This window comes from Atractosteus spatula, chromosome 13 (assembly GCF_055471065.1).
Source record: "Atractosteus spatula isolate fAtrSpa1 chromosome 13, fAtrSpa1.hap1, whole genome shotgun sequence".
NCBI classification, from domain to species: domain Eukaryota; kingdom Metazoa; phylum Chordata; class Actinopteri; order Semionotiformes; family Lepisosteidae; genus Atractosteus; species Atractosteus spatula.
Window position 1 is genome coordinate 37,281,348 of NC_142718.1, and position 25,204 is coordinate 37,306,551.

Here is a 25,204-nt window from a genome sequence, read left to right on the forward strand (position 1 = left end):
TGCTGGATCTGGGTCTCAGGCTGAAGAAGATCTATGAGTCACTGAGCCTACTGCAGAGGAGAAGGAAGTGCTCCATGCTCAGTGAAGGATACTGTCGCAGAAGAGGACCTGGTGTTGTGACACCCTGGAAATTGTCTCTCTGTGGACAGCGGATCTGTGAGGCTCCGGGTCATCAGCAACCATAATGAAATGCTGGCCGGGGCAGAGACAGTGGGTATCATGCAGAACTCTCCCACGCTCCGTCAGTGTGGTGAAGCTATCTGCTGTCCAGGGAGCGTGCTGTGAGATGTGAGATGTGAAGGCCCAGCTGCCCTTGTCACAGCTAAACCTGTGATTCTGGGAAATAATGGTCCCATACTGGTCACAGAGGCCTCCGGGAACTGCATGTAGATAAAAAGCATGAAAGCACTGCTCTGCCAAGATGAGCTGCCCATGTGAGGACACCTCTTTCTGTGTCCCAATGCAGAGGGGTGCTTAACAAAGACAAAACAGGCTGACTGCAACCTTGCATTCCAACTAGACCATATATGAGCTTCAGAGCCAGTGCTAGCTAGCGCTAATAAGTTGCATTTGACAGTGTTTTTTTAACTGTCGGTTAAATCACACTGGCATTGTGTTCTGAACACGAAGGACCTGCACATATAGTTTGGAAACCGCACACGGAGGAGCCCCACGAGGCAGCAGAGCACCAGCTCGTCCCAGGAGGAGGGCTCAGCTCGCAGACGGGGGAAGAGGGTGCCATAACCTGTGGCAGAGATGCAAAATGAAGTGGGAGAAAGAGTCTCAGCCTGGCACACTGCAGAGCACGGGGAGGCTGGGGGCGCGGGGTTCCCCAAAACGCAGCAGGATGCGAGGACACGCGGACGCCAGACTGGGGCGGAGCAAATTCGAGCTCCGGATGGAGCAGAGGCAGTAGACCATGAGAATCAATCTCTTACAGAATCCACCTGTTTGTGTTTTTTTTCACAGATTCCACGAAGAAGTTGAAAGATGTTCTGGAGGAGTTCCACGACGATGGAGTTCTGTCCAAATACAACCCAGAGCAGGTACTCTTGTGGCTGCTTGACTCATGGCCATCATGCTGAGAGCACTGCTCTCTGACCCTGCACTCCGACAGCATCTATACCCTCACTCACTCTGTCATGACACTTAGAACAGAAAATCACTTTTTGTGCAAAGATAACTAGCATGAAACTTGCAATCACCTTACAAATAGTACCATATTGGTAGTAGGTGTCCTATGTGCTGTCCAGTGAGCACGATGTATGCCGTCATTAGTGAGCACAGCTGCCACCTGAGATCACAGATATAAATTATGACATCACATCTTGCCACAACTCTGGGCTCAGACCAGTAGTACATCATGTGAAGAATGACTGTCACTCCCTATCTCAGACTGAGAGTCTGTTACGTGTTACAGATTACTGTGAGATACAATATACTCCATGCTTCTTTTAGTCAGACTTCATAAATCTCTGGGTTTTGGAATGTGATCAGAACCCCCATAAATATTATCTTACCCATGCCTCACAGCTACACAAGGGTGAGTGATTTTTCTTTTCAACATTATGAAATGTGTGCATGGAAAGTAACTCTCCTATTAAGCCATAAATATCAAATGTCCCCTTTGTGTGGGTGGGGGAACACGCTTAAAGGAACAGAGAAATGATTAGATCTCTTTGTTAGCAAGGGCACGACAGCCGACAAACCTACTAGTTTGCGACACATCATACACGCGCTGTCATCAAAGTCTCAGACTGCACCAGTGTTGCAGGGGAACGGGCTCGCGCCTTGGCTGCTGTGTGCCCTCGGTGTGTCTGTGGGGGGCTCTGGTCATATCTGTGTGTCGGCCTTACAAAGATCTACCCCATGAGCGAACGCAGGAACGCAAGAATGAAAGAAACCGGAAATGAAATGAGCTGCAGTTTAAACAAGGAAAACCTCTCTATAAGGGACTAGTTTCCCCTCCTGCCTACAGGGAGAAAGGGGACGAGCAGAGCGCCCTCTGTGTGGGTACTGCAGCATTTGTCTGACCTGACTGTCACTCGACATACAGTAATTGGGCCCGCGTTAAGATGCCTGTCCACCGTCCTCTGAGGCCTGCACCCCTGCACTCTGCTGGGGGGCCCAGGGTGCCTCCAACTGCTGCACTCAGTTTGGACACACATACTATAACCCGGCCAGAGTTCCCTCTGCTGGGGAAGCACCCACAAAGCAGTTAGGTTCTGGAGTGCGGGAGATGAAGACATTTCGGATCGAGCTCAGATCAGAGGTGGCTCGCCCAGGCTGCAGTGGAACACCTTCACTTGAGACCGATGTGACGAGGGCAGCTCCCCGGGTCACTCACGGGCTCAGAGCACGGGCACAACGCCGCTCCCTACAGCCCACACCAGATAAACCACTGTCCAGGCTTCAGAGGTGGGTGATGTCACTTCTGTAACCTGCTCAGCGCACTGAGCCCTGTGACACTTAGTCAGCTTTGTGTAAAAAAAAAACATTATCTCCTGGTCCTAGGAACAGTCCTTATAGGCTATCAGTGAATTAATCTCCATAAGTGCATCAGCCACAAGGCATACGGCTTAAAAGAGGAGTTTTACTCCGTACAGCAGTTATTCTTGCTGTAACTGTTTCTCTGCAGTCAGATGACGCAGTGACTCTGTAAAGGTGCATGAGAATGCACTGTAATTACACAGCAAGCACAGTGTCAACAGGGACCCTGTGGGGTCTCACAGAAGCTGTGAAGACTTGAGGGGAAGCTGAGGTTCGCTCTCCAGCCGCTGTCGGCAGCTGCAGCTTAACTTCCTCTCTCCCTCTCCCTCTCCCTCTCCCTCTCCGCCCTCAATGCTTGGCAGAAGCAAGATGTTCTCAACCAAGTAAGCTTCTCCTCTAGATGTGTGAGACTGCATGCCCTCTGCTTGTGTGTCTGCAGACTGCATGCCCTGGTTTGGGAAAACAAAAAGAAAGCAGGAAAATGGGAAAAAAAATAAAGCAATTCATGCCACCCGCCTTGTCCTCAGACTCTCTGTCTCTGGTCATTGAGTGTCTGCTGGGTCTCGTGTGCTCTCTGTGTGTCTGTGCGTTGCTGCCCAGCAGGAAGGATCAGTGAAAACTTCACTCACCATGGTTTGTCCCCTACCTGCCACTCCTGTTATGCAGGACCCTGGCATTCTGCCCTGTCTCCCGGTTTTTGCCAAGCAGGTTGCCCTGGGGTGGCATTGCCACTGCAGCACGTTGTGTTCCAAAGGGGTGAAATAGCGTCCTTTACCCACATGTGCAGGGTTTCCTATGATGCTCTGGGATGTGCTGGACATTGCCAAGGTCAGACCTCTTGACTTTACCAAGTTGTCTCTGTTCAGCAGGCCTGCCCTGGCAGTCCTAACAATGCGTCCGCACAGCATTCTGGGAAACGGGCAAAACCCACTCATCCTCCGACCATGTGACCATGTTTTGTGGATGTTTAAATAGCACTTTTTCTTAAGAAGACAGAACCACTCTTGGCCTAGTCACTCAAAGGTCCACCTTGAGCTGAGCTGTGTTCTGCCTGTTTGTTGGAATACGTGTTGTGGTGGGCTCAACAGGCAGCCTGTATCGTTTAAAGAGAAAGGGGGCTTTATATTGGTCCAGTCTTATGGGAAATTGTACCATGCACACAGCTGCCAGCATGCAGACAAGTTAACTCCCCAGACGTAAAAGAAGCTCTGTGTTGGGAACTCGGTGCAGGCAGTGCACTGCAGAGCAAAAGACATCTCCGTTCTTCACCGGCTGCCCACACAAAGGCTGGGCCAGGCTTGTTCTAACCTCTGTGAACAAATTTATAACACATTTCACAGTTGCACTGTCTGACAAACCGTCTCCTTTTCTGTCTTTCTGTGTGGTTGGTGTGGATCACAAGTGGCTCTTGATGTCTTCCGTGTGTACGTACTTTATCTATGCACATATGTACTTTGGTAGTGTATGTGGGCGTGTGTCTGTGTGCTTTTATTTACAGTCTCGGACAAAATGTTGCACAACTTCCTATATTTTAATGCAGAATGCTTTAAATTACAGTGGTATCATTGGTAAGGAAATCACCTGCGTAAAAATGAATTCTCCTGTATTTTACAGCTTTTTTCAGCACACGATGGTGAAAAGTATCTGGATTAGAAATTCAAAAAGCAACACCAAATGGAGAAGTCGATACGCTCCACACATTTTCTCACAGTTTTTTTTAAACTGAGATATTAATAGTTTTGCGGGTTAAATTAAGACAGGAGTTGAAGGCTATGATAATTTATCCACAAAGTGTTGAAATAGCATTGCATTTCTGGCATTCTGAATGAAATAATTCAGGTATGTTACAGAAAAGATTTCATAGCAGTCGAAACCAGGTGTTTCCATTTAGGTACATGTGTAGCCAGTTCTCTATGTGGTAATAATATCAAGGCTATTTAAAGCGCTCTGCATTGAAAGGTCAGAGGGGTATGCCAGCAACTGTCCGCAGTTTTAGTTTGGCAGCAACTGAAAGTTTCTATTTGACTTTTCTTTTTGTTCTTCTGGCTTTTGCTCGTAAGACATTTTGACATATTGAACGTGATCGGTTCAGAGACCTGAAAAGAAACAAATGTTTTGGAACCCTGTACGAGTTCAGATCTTCTGGATGAAGCCCTGTGCTGTGCTGATCCAACTGAGCTGCAGCCTGCCGTCAGTCAGAGACAAAGGCCAGGTGCAGCACAGCTCTTACCCATCCGTCTGGCTTTAGCTGAATGAAGACGATCTCCGTAGTCGTTCCTGTGACCCTGCTGTGCAAGCAGGAGGGCGTGTGTCCCTGTGGTGTCTTAAACAACACCTCCAGGTTGTACAGTGCAGGCTTGTCCAGTTGCTACAATACAGGCAGCATTCCCACCTCCCGCTGAGCCATGCAGATCTTTTGTACAGGGAACTGCACCAGTATCTAACAGCCTCGGCAACCGAGTTCTGTGCTACGAGATCGGCAGTCCCAGTTCTCCACCCTCCGCCTCTGTCTTAGTGCGGCTGCAGCTCAGCCAACATGTGCTGGAGCCCCTCACTGGCACCAGACAAGCGCACTGCGCACTCCGCTGAGCAGACCTGAGCACCTCACTCCTCTGCCTGTCTGCCTGTCTCCTCTTCTCCTCCAGCCCATTGACTATGAGGGGTTCCAGCTCTTCATGAAGACATACCTGGAGAATGACATTCCCCAGGAGCTGTGCCAGCACCTCTTTACCTCCTTCAAGCGCAAGACCGCAGAGAACTCTCCCGAGCCACCGAGGACTGGGGGCGGCTTACTGGGTAAGAACACCCCCGTCCCCTCTGCCGACCTCACACTGCCTCACTGCTGCCCCCTGCTGGCGGGGGCAGGCAGCTGCACGGAGGCAGAGCTCTTTCACAAAACCAACTAAAAACACACAGCAGCTAGAAGAGGACATTGAAACAACTGTTACAGCAACATGTATCACTCAATACAGGGGTTAACCTGAGTGTCTGAGCACATGTGTGTCCATAGCTGGCTCTTCAGTAAAAAGGATCCACACCAGCACTGATAAAATAATGTAAAAACTAAAGAGCAGTGCAAACAAGAGGAGGCCACTTGGACCATTTAACCGGTTTGTTTAAATCGATCTAAGGATCCCATCCAGCTATTTCTTCAATAAACCAGGGTATCTACTCCCACCACCCTGTGTGTGAAAAGGCGCCGCTGTGTCCTCTGGCTCACAGAACGAAAGAACGCACCTGGTCACTCTTCTCTGTGCTGATCCCAGAGTTGTAATGTGTTTTATGGCCTGGTGACCAAAATTCTGGTCTAAGTGAGGTCTTATTAGTTCATTGTCCAGTTGCACCAGAACACTGCTTGATTAAATTCAACGCTTTTAACTGAGTTCTGGTAAACAGTCTGCTTTTTTATTGCTTCCCTGCATTGTGTATGGGATGTGGTCCGCATGAACACCAATGTCTTTTTCATGAGTTGCTTCCCCAAGCACAGTGTTTCCCATGTTGTATTTATGGTTTTATATTTCTACATGCGTCCCCTGCACTTGCGTTTCCTTTGCTTTTTCTACAGAGTTTGCTAATCCTCCTTTTTCGGTATCACTCGCAAATTTGACCTTACTAATTATACCAGAATCCAGACTGCTAGTGAAGAAGAGCAGGGGTCCTAGTACAGATCCCAGAGGTACTCCACTAATTACAGCACCCCAGTTTGCATATGCAGCCCTTATCTTTACCCTCATTTCTGTTCATTAAGCAGCTATCACTCTAAATACAGATATTTTCCAGAATGCCTATCTCCTTCAATTTGAGAATTATTTTGTTATGTGAAACTTTCTCAAAAGTCTTGAAATGTCTTATTAAATTGTCTCTTGTGTTATGTTGGTATCCCTTACTGCTGTTACTTGTTCAATGAACTCTAACAAGTTAGTTAGCAAAACCAACCTGTTCTAAATCCATGCTGCTGGTCCCCTAGATCATCATTAGGATGATCCTCTAGTTTAATTGTCTCAGTTCTAATTATCGTTTCCTATCCAGTCCTACACAGCTCAAATATGATGTATTGGTCTAGACTGATTTGTCTCTTTGTTGTCTGAATGGATGGGTGCAGCATTAGAGATTCTTCATCCCTGGGGTGCTGCCCAGTCTTGAGTGACTGCTGTTAGAGTTCTGCAATGATTAACATCTCCTGTTTCCTTATGTGCAGCTGTAGAGAACCCTCTGGCCCTTTTGCTGCCCGTAACTTTCCTGTGCTCAAAAGACAACTGTATTCTCCTCAGGCTGGGGCATGGTCTCATTCACTGGAGATCACCTGGCTGAAATATAAATTTAATACCTCAGCCATTTCTCTTTCATCACCAAATGTGATTCCCGTTATTATCCTCGAGACACTTGACTGCATCCTGATCGAGTCTACTGCTGTAAGTTCTTACAGTAACTACAGTTCTTACAGTAACAGTTACTACTGCTGTAAGAACACACCAGAAGAAGGCTCCACAGCCGAAATGTTGTGTTGCTTTTCTTCTCTCTTCAGCATGGAATAAACCTTTACTTGTTCCTTGGTAAGAACAGTTAGTTCTGTTCATTAGTACATGACCCAATAGTGTCAGGTGATCTTCAGTATGGTCTGTGTCTACATCTAGTGTTCGATATGTGAATTGCAACTAAATTAAAAGCACAAGATGTACTGTAAGTTATAATTTGATCTATAACTTAAGAGATTTGAGACATCAATTTGCCTTTGATTTCTAGATACAGACTTTAAATATTCATGATTTTTAAGGGCCTGAAATAAAAACTGTCAAGAAACCCTGGCTGATCTAAATTTCCACATCATACTGCATCCAAACCCAAGGATGCTGTACAATGACAAAGAAGTACAATAAGAAGTAATGGAAAAAAATGTAACAAAAACATATGGGTTTATGCAGTTAGAATGTAGAGCAATCAGACATAGGCTCAGGTAAAAAGGTGAGTTTTGACTCTGGATTTGAAGAGAGTCAAAGAATTTGTCTCTCGTAGAGTCTGTGGAAGGGCAGTCCATAAACAGTTACAGCCTCTCAAACCGTGAGAGGCAGAATTTGTGCTTATGTGTTTCTGTCCTCCGTTGGGAATGGAAGATGTTCAAATTCTGGCAGGAATGGGAATTTTGGGGTTAGAATTACTATTTTAGGACAGAATACTTTTCTAGTCCCTGAGGCCATGGTCACTGAGCCTGTTCTTTCTGGGTTGCCAAGTCTGCCTGTGTTGTTCAGTGTCTATGGTCAGGCTGTGGTCACTGAGCCTGTCCTATCTGGACAGTCAGGTCTGCCTGTGTCCAGTGTCTATGGTCAGGCTGTGGTCACTGAGCCTGTCCTATCTGGACAGTCAGGTCTGCCTGTGTCCAGTGTCTATGGTCAGGCTGTGGTCACTGAGCCTGTCCTCTCTGGACAGTCAGGTCTGCCTGTGTCCAGTGTCTATGGTCAGGCTGTGGTCACTGAGTCTGTCCTCTCTGGACAGTCAGGTCTGTCTGTGTCCAGTGTCTATGGTCAGGCTGTGGTCACTGAGTCTGTCCTCTCTGGACAGTCAGGTCTGTCTGTGTCCAGTGTCTATGGTCAGGCTGTGGTCACTGAGCCTGTCCTCTCTGGACAGTCAGGTCTGCCTGTGTCCAGTGTCTATGGTCAGGCTGTGGTCACTGAGTCTGTCCTCTCTGGACAGTCAGGTCTGCCTGTGTCCAGTGTCTATGGTCAGGCTGTGGTCACTGAGCCTGTCCTCTCTGGACAGTCAGGTCTGCCTGTGTCCAGTGTCTATGGTCAGGCTGTGGTCTTTGAGCTTGTGTTTCGTCAGGGTCTGTTTCTCCTTGTTGTCTCTCACTACTCCCCAAGTACTATTTACCTTCAGAGGGCTGAGTTGCAGTTCCTGTCTCTGGCCACAAGGCTTACATTAATCTTCACTTAATGCAGTTGTGTGAGTGCGGCATGCAATTATCACGCATCAAGGCACACCAAGAAACCAAAATCGAGAAGAAATGTCGATAGGGAAGGTGAGATCAATGCAAGATAAAGCTCAATCAACATAAAAGAGAAAGGAATGAATGGCTGTTCTTATGCTCTTCTCAGTAATATAGCATCAAAAGACCCTTTCACTCACCGGGTTGTGGGGTTATGGAACAGGCTACCCAGCCATGATATTGGCTTCTTCCAAAAACTGCTGGCTGAGATCTTCAGGTCAGTGAGCTCCTAACTACCAGACGCCGAGACGGGCCAAACGGTCAGCTCTCGATTGTGACCGTTCTTACGGTCGTCTCGTGTTCTTCTGTGAGCTCTGCGCACTCACCCCTCAGAGTGACACTGACAGTCTGTCTCCATGGCCCCCTTCCCCCTGCCCCTCTGTCTGCTTCTGCACGATCCTCCTCGCCCCCGCCCCTTCTCTCTCTCTTCCTGCAGAGCCCCGGTCCATCGATGCCGGCATCTCCATTCAGACCGAGGTTGCTTGCGCCCCCATAACAGGTACCCGCTGTGCCAGGGACTGGTGGCCCAGTGGCGCTGCTCGGCGCTGTGGTCTGTGCTCCGTGGCTGTGCTGAGATACGTGTGTGTTCAGTGTCTGGGCTGTGCTGTGGGATGTGAAGCAGCTCTTTCCCCCCAGAGGTCATCAGAGCCGCGAATGCGCTATCCGTCGCAGTGCTGCTGAGTGCTCGTGTTGTGGGCTTGCCTCCGTGAGTGTGCAGCACACATATCCTGCACAGGGTCTCCACCCCGATCCGGGAGAGCCCTTGTGTCTTCTGCACTCCACTCCAGCGAAGCTCTTAATCAGTCAGGCTGATTGATCTCATTAATTAGACTTCTTTCTTGATTAAGACCTTTTTAACATTTCTGCACTCGGGAACTTTGGTTCCACAATTATTCAACAGCATGAATGTCGTTGTAAAGAACTGCCTGCAGGACTCTGGCCCTTCTTTTCTCAACTTGCTTATGAAGTTGCCCGTTCAAAAGGTTCCTGCTTGTTGACCCGTTCATGATCAGCAGATCAGCAATACATACAGTATATCCCACAAGCCTCATTTGCTTAACTGCCTGGCTCCATCTGGCTTAGAACCCCTTGAAAAAGATGACCTCTACTTGCCAAGTATAGATCAGTTAGTCTAACCAATTAAGAGCAATGAAAACCAGAAGCCTTGGGTCATCCAGGATAGCAACCACTCCCACATGTAGACACAGTGTTGCAAGCTTTGTCTCCCGTCTCTGTGCTCGTGGGTGACGTAGTTTGCCACGTCAGCACGCGCGCCGCAGTCCCGTCGCCAGTGGTCTCGGAAACCGCAGAGACGGGAGTTGTCCTGCCAGTGGCACTGCGCTGACACTCCAGCTCTCCCTCCCCACCCCGTCTCCCGCTCCGGCCCTCCTGCGGTGGCCTGCCCCCCGCCTGTCTGTGTCCGTGTGGGCAGTGTGTCTGTCTCTCCGGCTCCGCTCACGCTGCCCGCTGACTCTTCCTTTCTCCCGCCCCTCCCCCCTCCTCTGTCGCCCGCTCCCTGCAGGTATGAACGGGAAGAGCATCCTCAGCGCCATGGGACGCCACACCCCTGACCAGGGCGCGGTAATGGCATCTGCTTCGGGGGCGACGACCTCCCCCTCCTCTTCCCGCTCCTCGTCCCAGCGCTCGGGGGCAGGCGGCAGTACCCCCGGTGGCCAGCAGAGGTCGCCCTGCGCCCAGCAGAAGCCAGTGGGGGGGGGCCTGGGGGCCGCTCTCAGTGCCCTGGCCCCCGCCAAGAACCCCTCCGCTCCCCTCCTCGCACCACAGTCCCCAGGTCAGGTGTCGCCCCTGAATCGATCATGCATGCACAGCCCTGCAAACCGGGGGGGGGGTGGTGGGGGAAACTTGTGGTTGGGGGGCTATTGTTATTTCTGCAGAGACTGCTCTCAGATTTCCTGCACTCTGCTGTGTCTAGGAGTGTGCACTGCTTTTTAAGAGGCTGAGGGATTTACCACATATAAGAAGCCAATTATTCTGCAAAGGAAGGAAAGGAAGTAAAGGTGTATTCCACGCTGGAAAGAGAAAAAAAAAGAGCCGAAACGTTGTGTTTCCTTTCTTCTCCTTTCAGCATGGAATAAACCTTTACCTGTTCCTTTGCAGCCTACGCATGCTGACGCAACTACCTGCTTGGACAGTTATTCTGCACATTAGGCATTATCATATCAACAATTTAGTTTCGCTGTCTATAACCTCTCCTATTAATTGAGAGACTTTATAAATCAAATCGTCATGTACTTCCTCAGTGTAAAGCTCACAGCGCAGTCACCTCTCCACGCTGAGCCTGCATGGTGTGTCTCAGTGCTGGAGGGGCAGCTGGACAGCTGAGCTCCTCTGTGCCACTCGGGCACGCTCACCGAATCCTCGGTTTGGGATCCTTGAGAACTTCCGCGCGCGGCCGAGCACCGCCAGCGCCCGCGCTCTGGGAATGTCGCGCCTCAGCGCTGAACCAGGCCTTTCGTTCTGCTCCCGTCGGCAGAGCGCAGCAGCTCGGAGAAGCGCGTGTCCGTGCGGAGGACCCAGGCCCCGCAGAAGCCGGCCCCCCAGGTGGTCTTCCTGAAGGACATCGTGTGCTACCTGTCCCTGCTGGAGCGGGGCACCCCCCAGGACAAACTGGAGTGTGAGTTTTGGGGGGGGTGGGGGGGTGGAGGGAGAGATCGCGGGAGAGGGACAGGCTGACTGTGTCCAGTGTCCGTCTCCGTATTTTGTGGAATATTCGCTCCCAGAATGCCTGGACCATCTGTACACTCAGACCCTGCCTCGGGAAAACCTTGAATACCGTACAGGATCCCACACATTCAAATCATGGCACTAAATCCAACATCTGACCACATGATCAGCTGTAATACAGTAATATAATACATTTTTAATGTTTTCATGACTATTGAAGGTATAAGCTCATTGCTGTTAAGTGAGAAACCTCATCGGGTTATTAAAGGAGTCCTGCTCAGTTGGAGGCAGGAGGAGGGCCTGTCCTGTCCTGTCTGAGTTCATCTGGTCACTGTGGGCCGGTCACAGACAGAGCTGCGATGGTACTGGTACTGTGGGATCCGATAGGTGTCCCTGCTGATGGCTTCATTGCCTGGGTTTGGAAGGCCGGAGAGCCTGTGGAGGAAAGTCCATGGAAATCTGCAAGCCGAGCACTCACATGGTTCATTAGCCTGAGAGGATTTGCTAATTAACCAACATGGGATGGTAAAGAACAAACAGTCATGATCAAGGTCTGGGCAGCAATGATGGCTTCTCCAGTACAGCTGTCTCTGACTTTTGCTAATTTCCCTGCTTTTCTATTTTAAAAAGACACTGCCTGTAATGTTCTGTTTTGGCTAGGAAACCAATCATTTTCCTCATTTGATATTTGCCTGCTGCTCGCACCCCCAGTATTAAAGGAGAGATCAGGTATACTGACGGGTGAGAGCTTGTCACCTGCTGCAGCACATTCACTAGAAAGCTTTACAGATGAGCTCCTTCCCTCGGACCCTGAGCACGGCGCGCAGTGGGTGTGCACGGGCTGGGAGAGCCGGCGAGCTCGACAAGGCACAGGACAGCCCGATCTCTGACTCCAGTCTCTCTGAAGTCGTCATCAGTGTTAACTTGCCCGAAGGGCAGAGGAAGGTGTTCATTGATCTGTCTGACCGTCTTCACCCCCTGTCCCTGCAGTCATGTTCCGGCTCTACGACACAGACGGGAACGGCCTCCTGGACAGCTCGGTGAGTCCACCAGTACCCATCGGTGATCCACGACCGCGTTCTGGAGGTCCGACTGGGCTGCGACGGCTCTGGGGTTCCCTCTCAGATATGGGGTCGATGGGCATCCAGACTGGTAGCAGTTTTTTTTTCTAATCAAGAGTTAGATTTTAGATTTGCAGTGGGAATCCGCTGTTCCCGTTGTAAATGGACTTGGGAACTTCACAAAGAAACCACAGCCTTTCCAATCGTCATTTTGAAACGCATTTCTGATGCGGTTTCAGGGTTTCCTGCTTGTCTGTTTACTGTGTAGTAAGTCAGTAGGTTTGCTTACAGGTTTACTGTGCTTGTTCCTGCGGGATCTGCTGGCTTTTGTAGGACAGATTGGGTGACTAATGCATGGGGTCTATGCCTGTGTGTGTGCCTGTGTCCCCCAGGAGCTGGATCGAATCATCACTCAGATGGTCCACGTGGCGGAGTATCTGGAGTGGGACTCCACCGAGCTGCGGCCGGTAAGGTGCCGTCCGGTTCCGCCCGCGCCCAGACCCGCCGGCGCCGGGGAGGGCACGAGCCGCAGAGCCATGTCAGCTGCTGGACAGCTGAGGCCCGGGACTTTGCTGAAAAGAGTGATGGCTCCATGCGTGAGGGCGTGAGTTCAACCGCGAGGCCTCAGGGCAGGCCACGGTGTCTGGGCAGCTCAGACAGGGCCCCTGCGAGTCTCCGCTCTGCTAGGGTGCAGGGAGGAGAGCATTCAGAGCCTCACCAGCACCGCGCCTGAGTTTGCTAGGTGCTAGACAGCGGTGCTAGACCAGCTCCTCAGGAGAGAGACCGTTGCATTTATCAGCGGTGGGTTTGCATTGCTTATTTTCAAACTGTGCTTTTCTCAATGCTTCATGTAAACTGCAACTCAACGGGACACCTCCACTGAGACAGAAGAGTTCTGGGAGGGGTGGGACAAGAGGCTTGTTGGACCTCTGAACTCAGAACTGGCTGGTTACGGGTTCGAGTCCCTGTCTGCTGGACTTTGAGAGAGGGGCTTTGCCCCAGGAGCTCCGGTCCCTTGTCAGTGGGGACCCCCCGACCCATCCAGGCAGGGGGTCCCCTGCGGTCAGTCACTCTGAGCAGGATGAGCCCCTGCGCTCTGGCCTGCCCCTCACCCATGCTCTGGGCTCTCTGTCTCTGCCCTAGATCCTGAAGGAGATGATGGAGGAGATCGACTACGACCGAGACGGCACTGTGACCCTGGAGGAGTGGATCCGGGGGGGCATGACGACCATCCCCTTACTGGTGCTGCTGGGCATGGAGATGGTACGCAAGCCGGCATCCCAGAGAGCAGCTGCTGCTCAGGCCTGCTCGCAGCCCCGGCATACGAGAAACTCCGAGCATGGTGCCACGGGTGCCAGGGCTGGTCATTTTGACAAAAAAGAAAACCTCCTTTGGACATTGATGGCACCTTGGGTGCACCAACATCTCTACACATACATTCAGATCGAGTGTAAGACCTTTACAAAGGAGGAGAGGCCAGTTGGCCCATCTCATCTCTCTGGCAGTAAACTGCCAAATGAATCCAAGGAGGTTATCCAGCTGTTTCTTGAAGGAAGCCAGTGCATCATCCTCAACAGCATGTCCCACAGCTCTTTGTGTAAAGAAGTGTCTCCTCTTCTCCATCTTTGGCCCTCCATGTGTCTTCTATCTCTCCCCAGAATGTGCGCGAGGACGGGCAGCACGTCTGGAGACTGAAGCACTTCAACAAGCCGGCCTACTGCAACTACTGCCTCAACATGCTGCTGGGCGTGCGCAAGCAGGGCCTGTGCTGCTCCTGTGAGTCGCTCTGCGCCTGCTCCTGAGTCAGGAGCGGAAACGCACTGTCTGTCTGTCACTCCTGTAGAGCGTACAGAGACCCCCCCACGCCTCACCCCTTGACGTGACTGAACCAGTGTCTCCCCCCCTCCCTGCTGTGTGTTTCAGTCTGCAAGTACACTGTCCACGAGAGGTGTGTGTCTAAAGACATCGCTGCCTGCATCAGCACCTACACCAAGTCCCGCAGGCACACCAATGTGAGTACCAGCCCACCGCACCCGCCTGGCCCGGGCAGCAGTAGGTCAGTGCCCCTCGGGGATCTCGCCATCGCTGCGGGCTTGCTGAAGAGGCTGTGTGATCTGGGACTGGCGCCTGCGCCGCCTCGCTCTGACCGTGCTGTTCTCTGCCCTCCCTGGCTTGGCAGGTGATGCAGCACGTGTGGGTGGAGGGCAACTCGCCCACCAAGTGCGACCGCTGCCACAAGAGCATCAAGTGCTACCAGGGCCTGACCGGCCTGCACTGCGTGTGGTGCCAGATCACAGTGAGTACTCCGCTGGTGCACATCAATAATAATCCTAATCATAATCATAATCATAACTCCTTACACTTATATAGCGTTTTTCTGGACACCTCACTCAAAGCACTTTACAGGTAATGGGGATCCCCTCCACCCCCACCAGTGTGCAGCCCCACCTGGATGATGATGATTTGTCCTGGTCACCAGGGTAACACCCCTACTCTTTTCATGAAACACCCTGGGAATTTTAATGATCACAGAGAGTCAGGACCTCAGTTTTACATCTCATCTGAAGGACTGCGCCTTTTTACAGTATAGTGCCCCCATTACTATACTGGGATATTAGGACTCACACAGACCGCGGGGTGAGCGCCCCCTGCTGGTCTCACTAAAATCTCTTCCAACAGCAGCCTCAGCTTTCCCAGGAGGTCTCCCATCCTGGTACTGGCCAGGCTCACACCTGCTGAGCTTTAGTGGGGCTGCCAACTGTGAGCTGTGAGCTGCAGGGTGATATAGCTGCTGGCACTATTTGACTATTGTCCATCGTCCTTCATATGAGATCTCGGTCCCGAGGCTCTGTTCGCAAGAGCAGGGCATAATCCTGGCTAAACTCTGGGCTCCGAAGCTCCCCTGTGATCTACCTGGTGCAGCAGTTTCTCTCTCCTGCCCCTGACCTCCAGTGCGGCAGGGCTGCCGGTGCAGAAGAGCAGCCGTGTGTCACCCGGGTGGGGCAGCTCTTCATTGGTGTTGTGAGATCCATTAGGAATTGTTCTTTTTTTTAAAAAAATGTGTTACTGTAATCCCAACTTCCACATGTTTACAGTGCATATCCCTTGGAGGTAAACTTGTTTGTGGGGGTTGTGCACATCACGTTCAGCAGAGCAGCTGACCATCAGGTTTAGTGTCACACAGATGAGAACAGAAGTATATTCTTACTGTGTGTAATTAAGTTCACAGCCTCGTGTCTGTGCTTGTATGCACACTCTGTACTGAGCCATCGGCTGTAGATGCTCTAAGCACCATCCAGACAATTGGTCTGTTTTCTATGATCAGAAGTTTTTGAGGCCAAAAGCCTGCCACTTCCAACTATTATGCGGACAGAGATTACAGGCAGTTAAAGATCAGGTGATCAGGTGATCGACTGGATTTAAATGTCCAGTGTTACTGCAGTTCAGGGGTGACCAAGGCAGTCCAGCAGGTTTTAGAGCTCAGGTCACCCTTAAACAGCACTTTATACAGCCTTGGAGCAGTTTCACTCAGACCAGTCAAGCAGCTCAGACGTGATCTGAAAAGACAATAGCACCTCTGTAGCTGCAGGTTCGAAGACCAAGGGGGCCACTCACTGGGCTTCATTGAAACAGTTCGTTGACCGAATCGATCAAAGCTCGCCTGCTCTCCAGGTCTTCAAAAGTCAATTATGGAAGGGTGACATGCTAGGCTGTGCTCCCCAGGACCAGGACCAGCTACCCGTGCTGTAGCTAATTTTAATTTAATGATACTATTTGTAACAACTGGAACAGACCCAGCAGGAAACAGAATTGATAGCGCCCTCTGAAGGAATGTGCTGTAATTCTGAAAGTCTCCACCAGGGGGAGCCCCGTCATCGCCAGTGCTCACAGCTCACCTCCAGTCAGGCCAGGGTATTGCATTGTCCTGTATCAAGGAAACACAAAACAGAAGCCTTCTTTACTTGTCAAGTCCAGTCTGTTTCTGTATTATTTGTGCTGATTATTAGTTTGCATTTGGCAATCAAGAAAACACATCTCCTGACCTCAGGCCGTCATGAAAAGAATGCAGTGGTTGTCTTTGAAAATGGTAGAGCACAGTGAAGTGAAGCTCTCAGCCTCCCTTGTTCTCTGTCCTCCTCACAGCTCCACAATAAGTGTGCGTCCCATGTGAAGCCAGAGTGTGACGGGGGGCAGCTGAAGGACCACACCCTGCTCCCCTCCTGCATCTGTCCTGTCGTGCTGGTAAGAGTGCTCACCCCTCACCCCTCACCCCAGCCTGCCTTTCTAAAAGCAGGATCTCCCTGATCCAACCCTGCAGCAGCCCGATAACCCTCTCCTCCTCCTCTCGCGCTCTCTCCCAGGAACGGCAGTCTAATGCAAAGCGCAGTGAGGGCGAGTCTCCCTCCAGCACCAGCCCAGATGACAACACCCAGAGCTTCAAGTTCACCGGAGATGGCCAGGGGCTGCAGGTAACAAGGGCAGGGCAGGCCCGGCCCAGTGAGCCTCCGTGTCTCCCTGCTTCTGTGTGTCTCTCTACCTGGGGGACTGTGTCAGTGTGTCTGTGTGAGGGGTCTGTGTCAGGGGTCTGTGTGAGGGGTCTGTGTCAGTCTCTCTGTGTCAGGGGTCTGTGTCAGGGGTCTGTGTCAGTGTGTCTGTGTCAGTCTCTCTGTGTCAGTGTGTCTGTGTCAGGGGTCTGTGTCAGTGTGTCTGTGTGAGGGGTCAGTGTCAGGGGTCTGTGTGAGGGGTCTGTGTCAGGAGTCAGTGTCAGGGGTCAGTGTCAGGGGTCTGTGTCAGTCTGTCTGTGTGAGGGGTCTGTGTCAGTGTGTCTGTCTCAGTCTGTCTGTGTGAGGGGTCTATGTCAGGGGTCTGTGTCAGTGTGTCTGTGTCAGGGGTCAGTGTCAGTCTGTCTGTGTGAGGGGTCTGTCTCAGTCTGTCTGTGTGAGGGGTCTGTGTGAGGGGTCTGTGTCAGGGGTCTGTGTCAGTGTGTCTGTGTACATGTGCTGGTTTGCCTAGGTGTGCTTGAAAGAGTGCGTGATGTGTCCAGGTAACACTTTCTTCCTGTCCAGATCACCCCTCTGCCGGGAACACACCCCCTTCTGGTCCTCGTGAACCCCAAGAGTGGCGGGCGGCAGGGCGAGAGGTGAGGCTCCTGCTCTTCCTGTCTCTCAGTAAAACTCGAACCCGGGGCCTCGGGCTGAAACTACAGGGAAGCGCATTCAAACCTGAGAACCACTTCTTGACGCAAAGGGTTGTGGGACTGTCACGTACTGTACCACACCAGGCCTACCACATCAGTTTCTGACACAAAGGGTCCTGCTGTCTTTTTAGTTAATAATCTTGAAGTCCCTTACTCTCACATCATATTCCTCATGTTCATTAGATCAGGTGGAAGATATAAGAAAAAGCAAGCTCATATCTGACTGTCCCATCGGGCCCAAGCTCTTCCTAGTGTCTGTAGAGTCAAGTGGACTGGAGAGCACAGGTTTCCCTCACTGGATGGGGAAGCAGTCCACACAATACTGGTCCCATATGGCTGGGACAACTACAGAAGCTGAGTTAAAGTCTCTCACTCCAGTTACAAGAGCAGTGTCTGCATCAAGGACTCAAACCTGCAACTCTACAGTCGTGAATCCAGAGACCCACCCACTTAGCCACACATGCCCCTAACTACAGAAACACAGTTTTATTTAATAGAGCTTTTCAAGAAACTCAAATAGCAGTACAAAAGCAAGTCTACTGGGCAGTACAATACACATCTACTGGGCTTCTACAAAATGAAAGCCAGCTGTCTGATTGGACGAAGAGTGTAGAAACAGTTTAAATAGAGGCCTGCAGGGGAAATGCCCCCTGGTTGTCGTGCTGGTCCGGTGAGTGTAAGTGATGGGTGTGTGTGTGTGTGTCGGCAGGGTGCTCAGGAAGTTCCAGTACCTGCTGAACCCCAGGCAGGTGTACAGTCTGGACCGAGGAGGACCCGTGGCCGGGTGAGTCTTCCCACGCTCCTCTGCTCTGTACTGCCCTGGGACACAGCATTCAAATCCACCTTCCTGTCGTCCCGGGACATACAAACACAGCAGAAACGGCTCCAGCTGCTTGCAACGCTGCAAATGTTAAAAAATGGGGGGATTATTACAAAGTGCAGAATATGCATAATGAAAGACATGCCACATTTCTGTCTGTCTGTGTTGGATAGGCATACCTCTTTGACAGTGTCCTAATAAATAATAATAAAATGATGTTGATAATGTAATGATCATTTTGGTTTTCAAAAATGAAAGAGTTAAAGACCATTTGTTTCCAGGGTAAGATTTTTTTTTATCAGGTTTTTACTTATTCATGGATTAGGTGATGTACTGTCGGTAAATTGCTTGAGAGAGCGCAGCTCGTGCGCAGTGGGACACGAATGACAGGGTCCAGTCCTGAGAAGCGATCTGTTCTGGCTGTCCGCAGTCAGCCCCGCTTGCTGACCATCTCCTGGCTGGTCAATTTGTGCAATTTCAGCTCCAGCATTCAAAGGCAACAGCAGTTTTACAGCGCAGCTCCTCTTCACTGATATGCAAAACACTGAGCCTGTGAATCACTAAGGAATTCAAATGCATTTTAAGCTGTTGTGCAGAGCAGAGCTGGGCATACACCCTTCTCGCACTGCAGGGGAACCAGCTGAAAGGCAGGAAGTGGAGCATTTAGTTTGTAAAACAAGAAAGGAAGACGCTGAGCCTCCATATATTCCCGAACAACAGGCCTTTGGCATTCTGCTCTTATGGGGGCACAAGAGGTGAGTGCCCCCCCCCCCCCCCCCCCGCCCCCTGCAGTCACGACAGGAGCAGGACTCACCGTCAAGAGCTCGTTGAGCATGATCCCTGCCTCCGAGAGAGAGAGGTACTTCAGAGAGCCGGGGCAGTGCCGAGACCCTCTCCATGGCCATATAAGGAGAAGCCTGCCTGTCTGCCTCTCTCCCTCCGCCCCCCCCTCCTCCTCTTTCTCTCTGGCTCTACCTTTATTGAGAGCCGAGAGGAAAAGCCTACAATTGGGCGGACAGCAGCAAAGCGCCCGTTCCCTTTGATATCACTGAATATGGAAAAACACACAGAGCTTCAGTCGCTCCCTTGCCTGAGCAAGGCAGCAAACCAGGCCTGTTGTTTTACATGTTCCCAGCTGAGCCTGACAGGTCGTCACATCTGTGCTTTCTGCTCTGTACAGCCACAAAGCTCCGGCGGTTCTGTGCCAAAGGCTGCGTACTGTTTTATGCTTCCTGTGCTGTACCTGCTCTGCAGCTAGAGAGAAGCTAATTCGTTGATTCCCCTGTGTAAACACAGACAGAGCCCTCCCTGCATGTGCTCTGCCTATCCAACATGTGCCCAGAGGGAAGGTAGTCCATGTTGATTTCTCCTGTGAGCACTGAGAGACATCCTCACTGTTGCCCGTCTTCTTTCTGGGTCTGAAGAAATTCCTCAGCTGGATTGATGGAGCTCTTCAGATCCTTGTCCAGCAGGGGGCAGCGTATGCTGCTGCAATACCACAGCCACATGGTCAGCGCAGCCCGTGTGGGGTGACCCACAGGGGCAGATTAAAGGCGGCCGGCAGCTCCACTGCCAGATTAAAGCCCCTTTGAAGATCACAGGGCTTGCAGCCCCTCACAGGACACAGAGCAGCGCTCAGGGAAGTGCTGCAGTAGACAAGTGACATTTAGGCCTCCAATCAAAGCAAAACGCAAAAATACAAAAAAGATCATCTCTCCAGCCATCGGCCTGCCTCTTTATTGCACAACCTTCACACATCAGAGCAGACAGAGGCCAACAGGTAGAGGTGTGTCTGTTCGCTCAGGCCCAGCGATCGCACTGCCCTCTGTGCATCAGCAACAGGCCAGCGGAATCTGTTTCACACTTTCTCCCTCTCCTTCTGTCTTTCTCAGGCTGAACTTCTTCCACGATGTCCCTGATTTCCGGGTGCTGGCGTGCGGAGGAGACGGGACAGTGGGCTGGATCTTGGACTGCATCGGTGGGCATCCATAAGAAGTGCAGCCTTATTAAGAGAAGGGGGAGCAATATTGCGGAATAATTGCAATTGCTTCCTTCTTCCCGATGACACATCTCAAGACTGCTAATACTTCACACAGACTGTTGATTTTGATTTTTGTCTAATTGATTGAACTGAAGGGTCATTAAAATAGACAGAAATTGGCCTTTATGAGCCATGAGCCATGAGCCTTGGACTTGTCCACACACTCCTGTTATCCTGCGCTGATTTATGGTTGAGCAATTTGCTGACCAGGAGTGGCAGGTGGTGGAAGGGCTGAGACACAGAAGAGATGCATTGTACTTGCACACTCCTCTTGTGCGATGGAAGCTGGCACATGGATATGACACTGCATCATTTTCTGAAATAAAATTGCTTTTCTGAGCTTTAGATGTTGGCCAATACAGTAAAACAAAGTCTGGGGACAACAGGACCATGTAAACATAATGTAGCCTCTGCTTTCTTCTGCTTTTGGAAACTGGCCTTTAAGAGACACGATGGATGAAGTATGTTCAGCTTCTGGGTGCATGTTTGGTTGCTGGCTGCTTATTGACCCGATGGGTCACTTGTGACTCTGTTCTTCAACTGTTCTTAACCTCTCCTCCTCCTCTGTGTGCAGACAAGGCCAACTACACCAGGCATCCTCCTGTGGCAGTACTGCCCCTGGGTACGGGCAACGACCTGGCACGCTGCCTGCGCTGGGGCGGAGGTGAGAGGTCAGGGGTCGGGGGTCGGGGGTCGGGGTGGGACAGGGCTCGTCAGCATGCCTAGCCCGAGCAGTTCTGTGTGTGCAAGCCCAGGCATTGATGCCAATGAGGAGGTGGAGTGTAATATCGAAGGTGGGGGTGACAGTGTGTGTGCACAGAGGGCTGGAGTGGTGTCCGGGGATGTGGCTTGACTGCATTGTGTCCTGTGTGTAAGTGCGATAATGCGATACAAGGGCCGTCTGTGCGTGGGGGGGCGGGGTGTTAGTGGCTTGAGGTGTCTCTGTCCGCTGGGAAGAGGCACAAACAGACACCACTGTGAATCAGTGAATCAGCGTCTCGCCGTCTCTCCAGGCTACGAGGGAGGGAACCTGATGAAGTTCCTGCGGGACATTGAGCACAGCACGGAGGTGGTCCTGGACCGCTGGAGCATCGACGTCATCCCCAACAACAAGGAGGAGAAGGGTGACCCCGTCCCCTACAGCATTGTCAACAACTACTTCTCCATCGGCGTGGTAAGAGCCCGTCCACACACGCGCCTCGCCAGTCCCCCTCCCGGGACAGGGACACCCTGTCCGGCCCATCCGGGAAGCTCTTTATCAGACAGCTGATACTCCCCCAAAACCCAGTCGGTTAGGGAACGAACCTTGGATTGATTTCAGGTCTATTTCTGTCTGCCTCTCACATGTCTGGCAGTTTGACAAAAACACAGTCAAATAAAGATAAGGAGCATAAATTATTATTGTGTTTCATCTGAATATTTCAGAGCAAGGCGTCCGTTTCATTAGGAAGCAGGACTCTGAGCGCGAGATGACTGTCGTGCGGTGATTCCTCCGTCCCGAGCAGAGTCCCGCTCCGCAGCAGAAGCTGGATTTGATTTACGGGCGGCTGACTTGCTGATAACACTCTGAAAGCTCTCCCTGTAATTCAGACAGACACCTGCCCTGCTCGCTCAGGCTGGAGTAAAACAATTTGCAGATTCATGATGCAAATTCAAGGCCAGCTATTACAGACTGGCAATTTAATTATTGCAATTCTCCTTTAACTGAAAAACATCTGAATAGCCACTTTGTGGTTGCCTGGCAACCCTTTATCTTCCCTTGTAATGCAATAACTATAATGGACACACACATTTAACTGGAGGAGGGCAGGGGGAGGTCAAGTACAAGTTTCTCAATGGGAGTTTTTGCTGTATTTTGAAGTTAACTCTTCAATCCCCGGAGAAAGAGCTAAATACTATTTTTGAAACAGTTTGGAGCGCAGCTACATTAACTACACCATGAACAAGCAGTCCCGGTAACATCTGAAACCCAGATGGATATGTTCAGCACAAACCAGGGTAGATCACTAGGACAAAACAACAATAAATAAAGACGGACCATGCTCATAAGAGGCTTCACAATCCGAAATTCTGTTTTTGAATAGAATTAAGTGCATCAACTCCATCCTTCCCTTAGTAGGAATCTACTTATCCATAGACAATCCCGTGACAATTCAGAGCTTGTCCTGGAAGAGCAGGACACCCTGGATAAGACTGTTGTCCATTGTAGGAATTCCAAATCCCTTCATGGGCAATTCTCTCAATACGAAAGACAGAAAATAAAGGAAGCTTCCCAGTTCAAAAGGCGAGCTCCAGTATTCTAGTCTACATTTCCTAAATCTCCCCTCTGCAGATAATAATGTTCCCAAATGAACAGAAAAGGCAAGGGTATGTCAGTACATCTCCATATAGAAAATACAGACCAGCACATCATTGCAACAGGCAAGGTAAGCACAACCCAGAAAAGAACCTGACGACCCAATCAGCCCTTTCTGTAATGCAGTCACACATGTTTTAATGTGATAATAGATTCTAGATGTGAACTTCCTAATGACCAAATATTCATCTATACTGCATGTGTATAAATGAGAAATAGCGATTCTTGCAGAGAGCAGAGTCATGGGGAAAATGATGTAGGTCCTTATTAGTGGGGTCATTAGAATCCATGATTGCATGACAGTTTTTAAAGTGCATGTCAATATCGATCGACCTTTCATCACAGCTGTCATCCCTCTGTTTTCATTCATCACTGGTTAATGTTGACTTGTCAATGTAAATAATCACATCAGATACGAAAGAAAGGAAAATAACAAAAAAGAATTGTAAATGTAATGAAGACACCTGACATTGAAAAAACAACCCCATCAAATAAACAAGCAGTTATGCCAGCTTCAGAAAGTGAAACCAATCCAGTGTTTCATTTAAGTGCATTAGATGTAACAGTGTCCAAATAATGAATCACTTTATTTCTTTTTTGGACAGAAAATTTGTCACGGTTGCTACCACTTGTTTAAAGTGTTTAGCTAAAGACTACGAAGAACGAGAGCTTCTTGTTCCGCTGTTCTGTTCTCCACCTTGGGTGTTTTGCCTGTGTAGATCAATGAAACGTTGTGTTTCCTGTCTTCTTTTTTTCAGCATGGAATAAACCCATTACTTGTTCCTTTGCATACTGTAGCACTGCCCGTTAAATGGTTAGTACAAAACAAACCTTTATGAACCTGTATACTTACAAGTTCACAAAGATGAAGATCAAAGTCATTAGTCTTATAAGAAAGTATAGCCCCAGCTGCGTTCTTGTAAGGCAGTCATAGGATTCTGCTGTAACCACAGATAATGAATATGTCAGCTGCTCTCTAGATACGCAGTAGCTGATTACACTCTGGGCAGCTAACAGATCTGCTTTCACGTGTTCACTGAGCTTTTTTTTCTCTCTGTGTTTTGCACACGTTTTCAAAAAGAGTAATTACAGGCCGTGTCTGCGCTGGAAAGTGTGAATTACAATCCTTACACTGTTTGAGGAAGGCTATAATACGGTTGCTTTTTTGAGGAGTGACACAGCAGGATCTCTTCTGAAATGTTAAGCTCATGAGCTGTTTCACAGTTTTTCACAAGTCTGATGACCATCCAACAGCAAGTTCACAAGCATCCAACTTGTGAACTTGCACAGAATCACTGGTGAAATAACATTCACTTCTTTAATAAGCACCAAGTCAATTCTTTTTTTTTTGGCTTGGGAGAAAATGTAGATAGCCCTCCTTTTCGCCATTTTTTTAGCTCAGTGTTAGCTAATCCTGCTGGCCAAGTGATGGCAGAAGATTATTAATCGCTTGACTTTTTGCTCCAGGCTAAGCAGCTTAATGGGGGCAGTGTAGCGTAGGGGGGTAAATTTCTGGACTCAAGACGGACAGGTTGTGGGTTCATCTGCTGCAGACAGTGCTGTTGTATCTTGATCAAAGTACTTTATACAGCTGTATAAAAGGGGCTTGCATTGCTGGGGGTAGACTCCAGCGTCCTGTCCGGGGGGCTAGTCACATGCTCTCTGTTCGCTCAACTTCAGTGACACCAGGATGAGCTCTGGCCCTGATGAGCCGCTGTGTAGTGGAGATGACCCACCCTGCCTACCTGAGCCAGGTAACAGGCCTGGCATGAGGGACAGCTGGGGCGCGGTGGGAGAGCTCCTGGCCGTCAGTCGCTCTCCGCATGCCTGAAGAGGAACATTCGGAAATCCTAGCATCAGCTCAGCTGGGGATGATGATAGGGTGTTGTGGACCTCATGACCTATGACCTGCAATGCTGCAGCATTCTAGAACTCCGCGTAGGCCCAAGAGGAGAGCGGGCGCGGGGATACTCTGAAGGTGTTCGTTTACAGCTCGGAAGACTGTTTCCTCAATGTGCTGGAGACCTTTCCTTCCTTCTACTGAGCTGTAACTGACTGACACTCTTAATCCTCAAACAGAGTATCAGCAAAAACGTGCAGAGAGTGCTGTACCATTGCTGAGATCTAATGTTACTTTCTCTGAAGCTTTTTTTTTTGGTCTGTACTCTATCAATTTTAAATCAGCTTCTTTAATGTCTGTGAAACTAGTAATGAACAAGGTTCATACCCTTATTTAATCTCTGAGTGAATTTACATCCTGGGACCTTGAATTTCCCTTTCATTCTGCCAGTGGCGGGGATGTAAGGAGAAAATTGTTCTGCACCATTCCTTCACTAATTATCGGCAACGGGATCATAACAAGGATCCCATTTTCACACGCCTTTCAAGTGATCTTTCTTCAAGCCTCCGTACTTTTTTGGTCATTTTTTTCAGCCACTAATGAAAAAACAATTTATTTTTTGCGAGCGATTGCATACAACGTGGTAAAAATAAGCCAGCGTTTGCCGTCTTTAAGTGGGAGGGGGGAGGAAGTATTTTTAGAGTTCAGAAAAAGACAAAAAAAAGGCAGGAAGG

General features: G+C 50.0%; 1 protein-coding gene and 1 long non-coding RNA gene across 3 annotated transcripts in view; one reads left to right on the forward strand and one right to left on the reverse strand.

Annotated features, from left to right (window-relative positions):
- The window catches only part of dgkg (diacylglycerol kinase, gamma), an 81,106-nt gene that overhangs the window by 23,260 nt on the left and 32,642 nt on the right, over window positions 1–25,204 (forward strand). Inside the window, exons 3-20 of one of the 2 annotated variants that reach the window (XM_088930664.1) lie at window positions 970–1,046; window positions 5,136–5,286; window positions 8,907–8,969; window positions 9,993–10,262; window positions 10,965–11,105; window positions 12,146–12,195; window positions 12,609–12,683; window positions 13,360–13,479; window positions 13,875–13,992; window positions 14,140–14,228; window positions 14,396–14,512; window positions 16,360–16,458; window positions 16,578–16,685; window positions 17,283–17,356; window positions 18,123–18,197; window positions 20,126–20,211; window positions 20,849–20,938; window positions 21,288–21,448. In XM_088930664.1, the coding sequence (XP_088786790.1) occupies window positions 970–1,046; window positions 5,136–5,286; window positions 8,907–8,969; window positions 9,993–10,262; window positions 10,965–11,105; window positions 12,146–12,195; window positions 12,609–12,683; window positions 13,360–13,479; window positions 13,875–13,992; window positions 14,140–14,228; window positions 14,396–14,512; window positions 16,360–16,458; window positions 16,578–16,685; window positions 17,283–17,356; window positions 18,123–18,197; window positions 20,126–20,211; window positions 20,849–20,938; window positions 21,288–21,448 (1,964 nt within the window). The remainder of the gene's footprint in view (window positions 1–969; window positions 1,047–5,135; window positions 5,287–8,906; window positions 8,970–9,992; window positions 10,263–10,964; window positions 11,106–12,145; window positions 12,196–12,608; window positions 12,684–13,359; window positions 13,480–13,874; window positions 13,993–14,139; window positions 14,229–14,395; window positions 14,513–16,359; window positions 16,459–16,577; window positions 16,686–17,282; window positions 17,357–18,122; window positions 18,198–20,125; window positions 20,212–20,848; window positions 20,939–21,287; window positions 21,449–25,204) is intronic. The other variant, XM_088930666.1, reaches the window with a different exon arrangement.
- Window positions 15,962–18,254, reverse strand: LOC148822355 (uncharacterized). Its single transcript, XR_016093905.1, has 2 exons — window positions 18,145–18,254; window positions 15,962–16,141 (listed from the first exon to the last, which is right to left on the reverse strand). It is a non-coding gene; the product is annotated as an uncharacterized LOC148822355 (long non-coding RNA).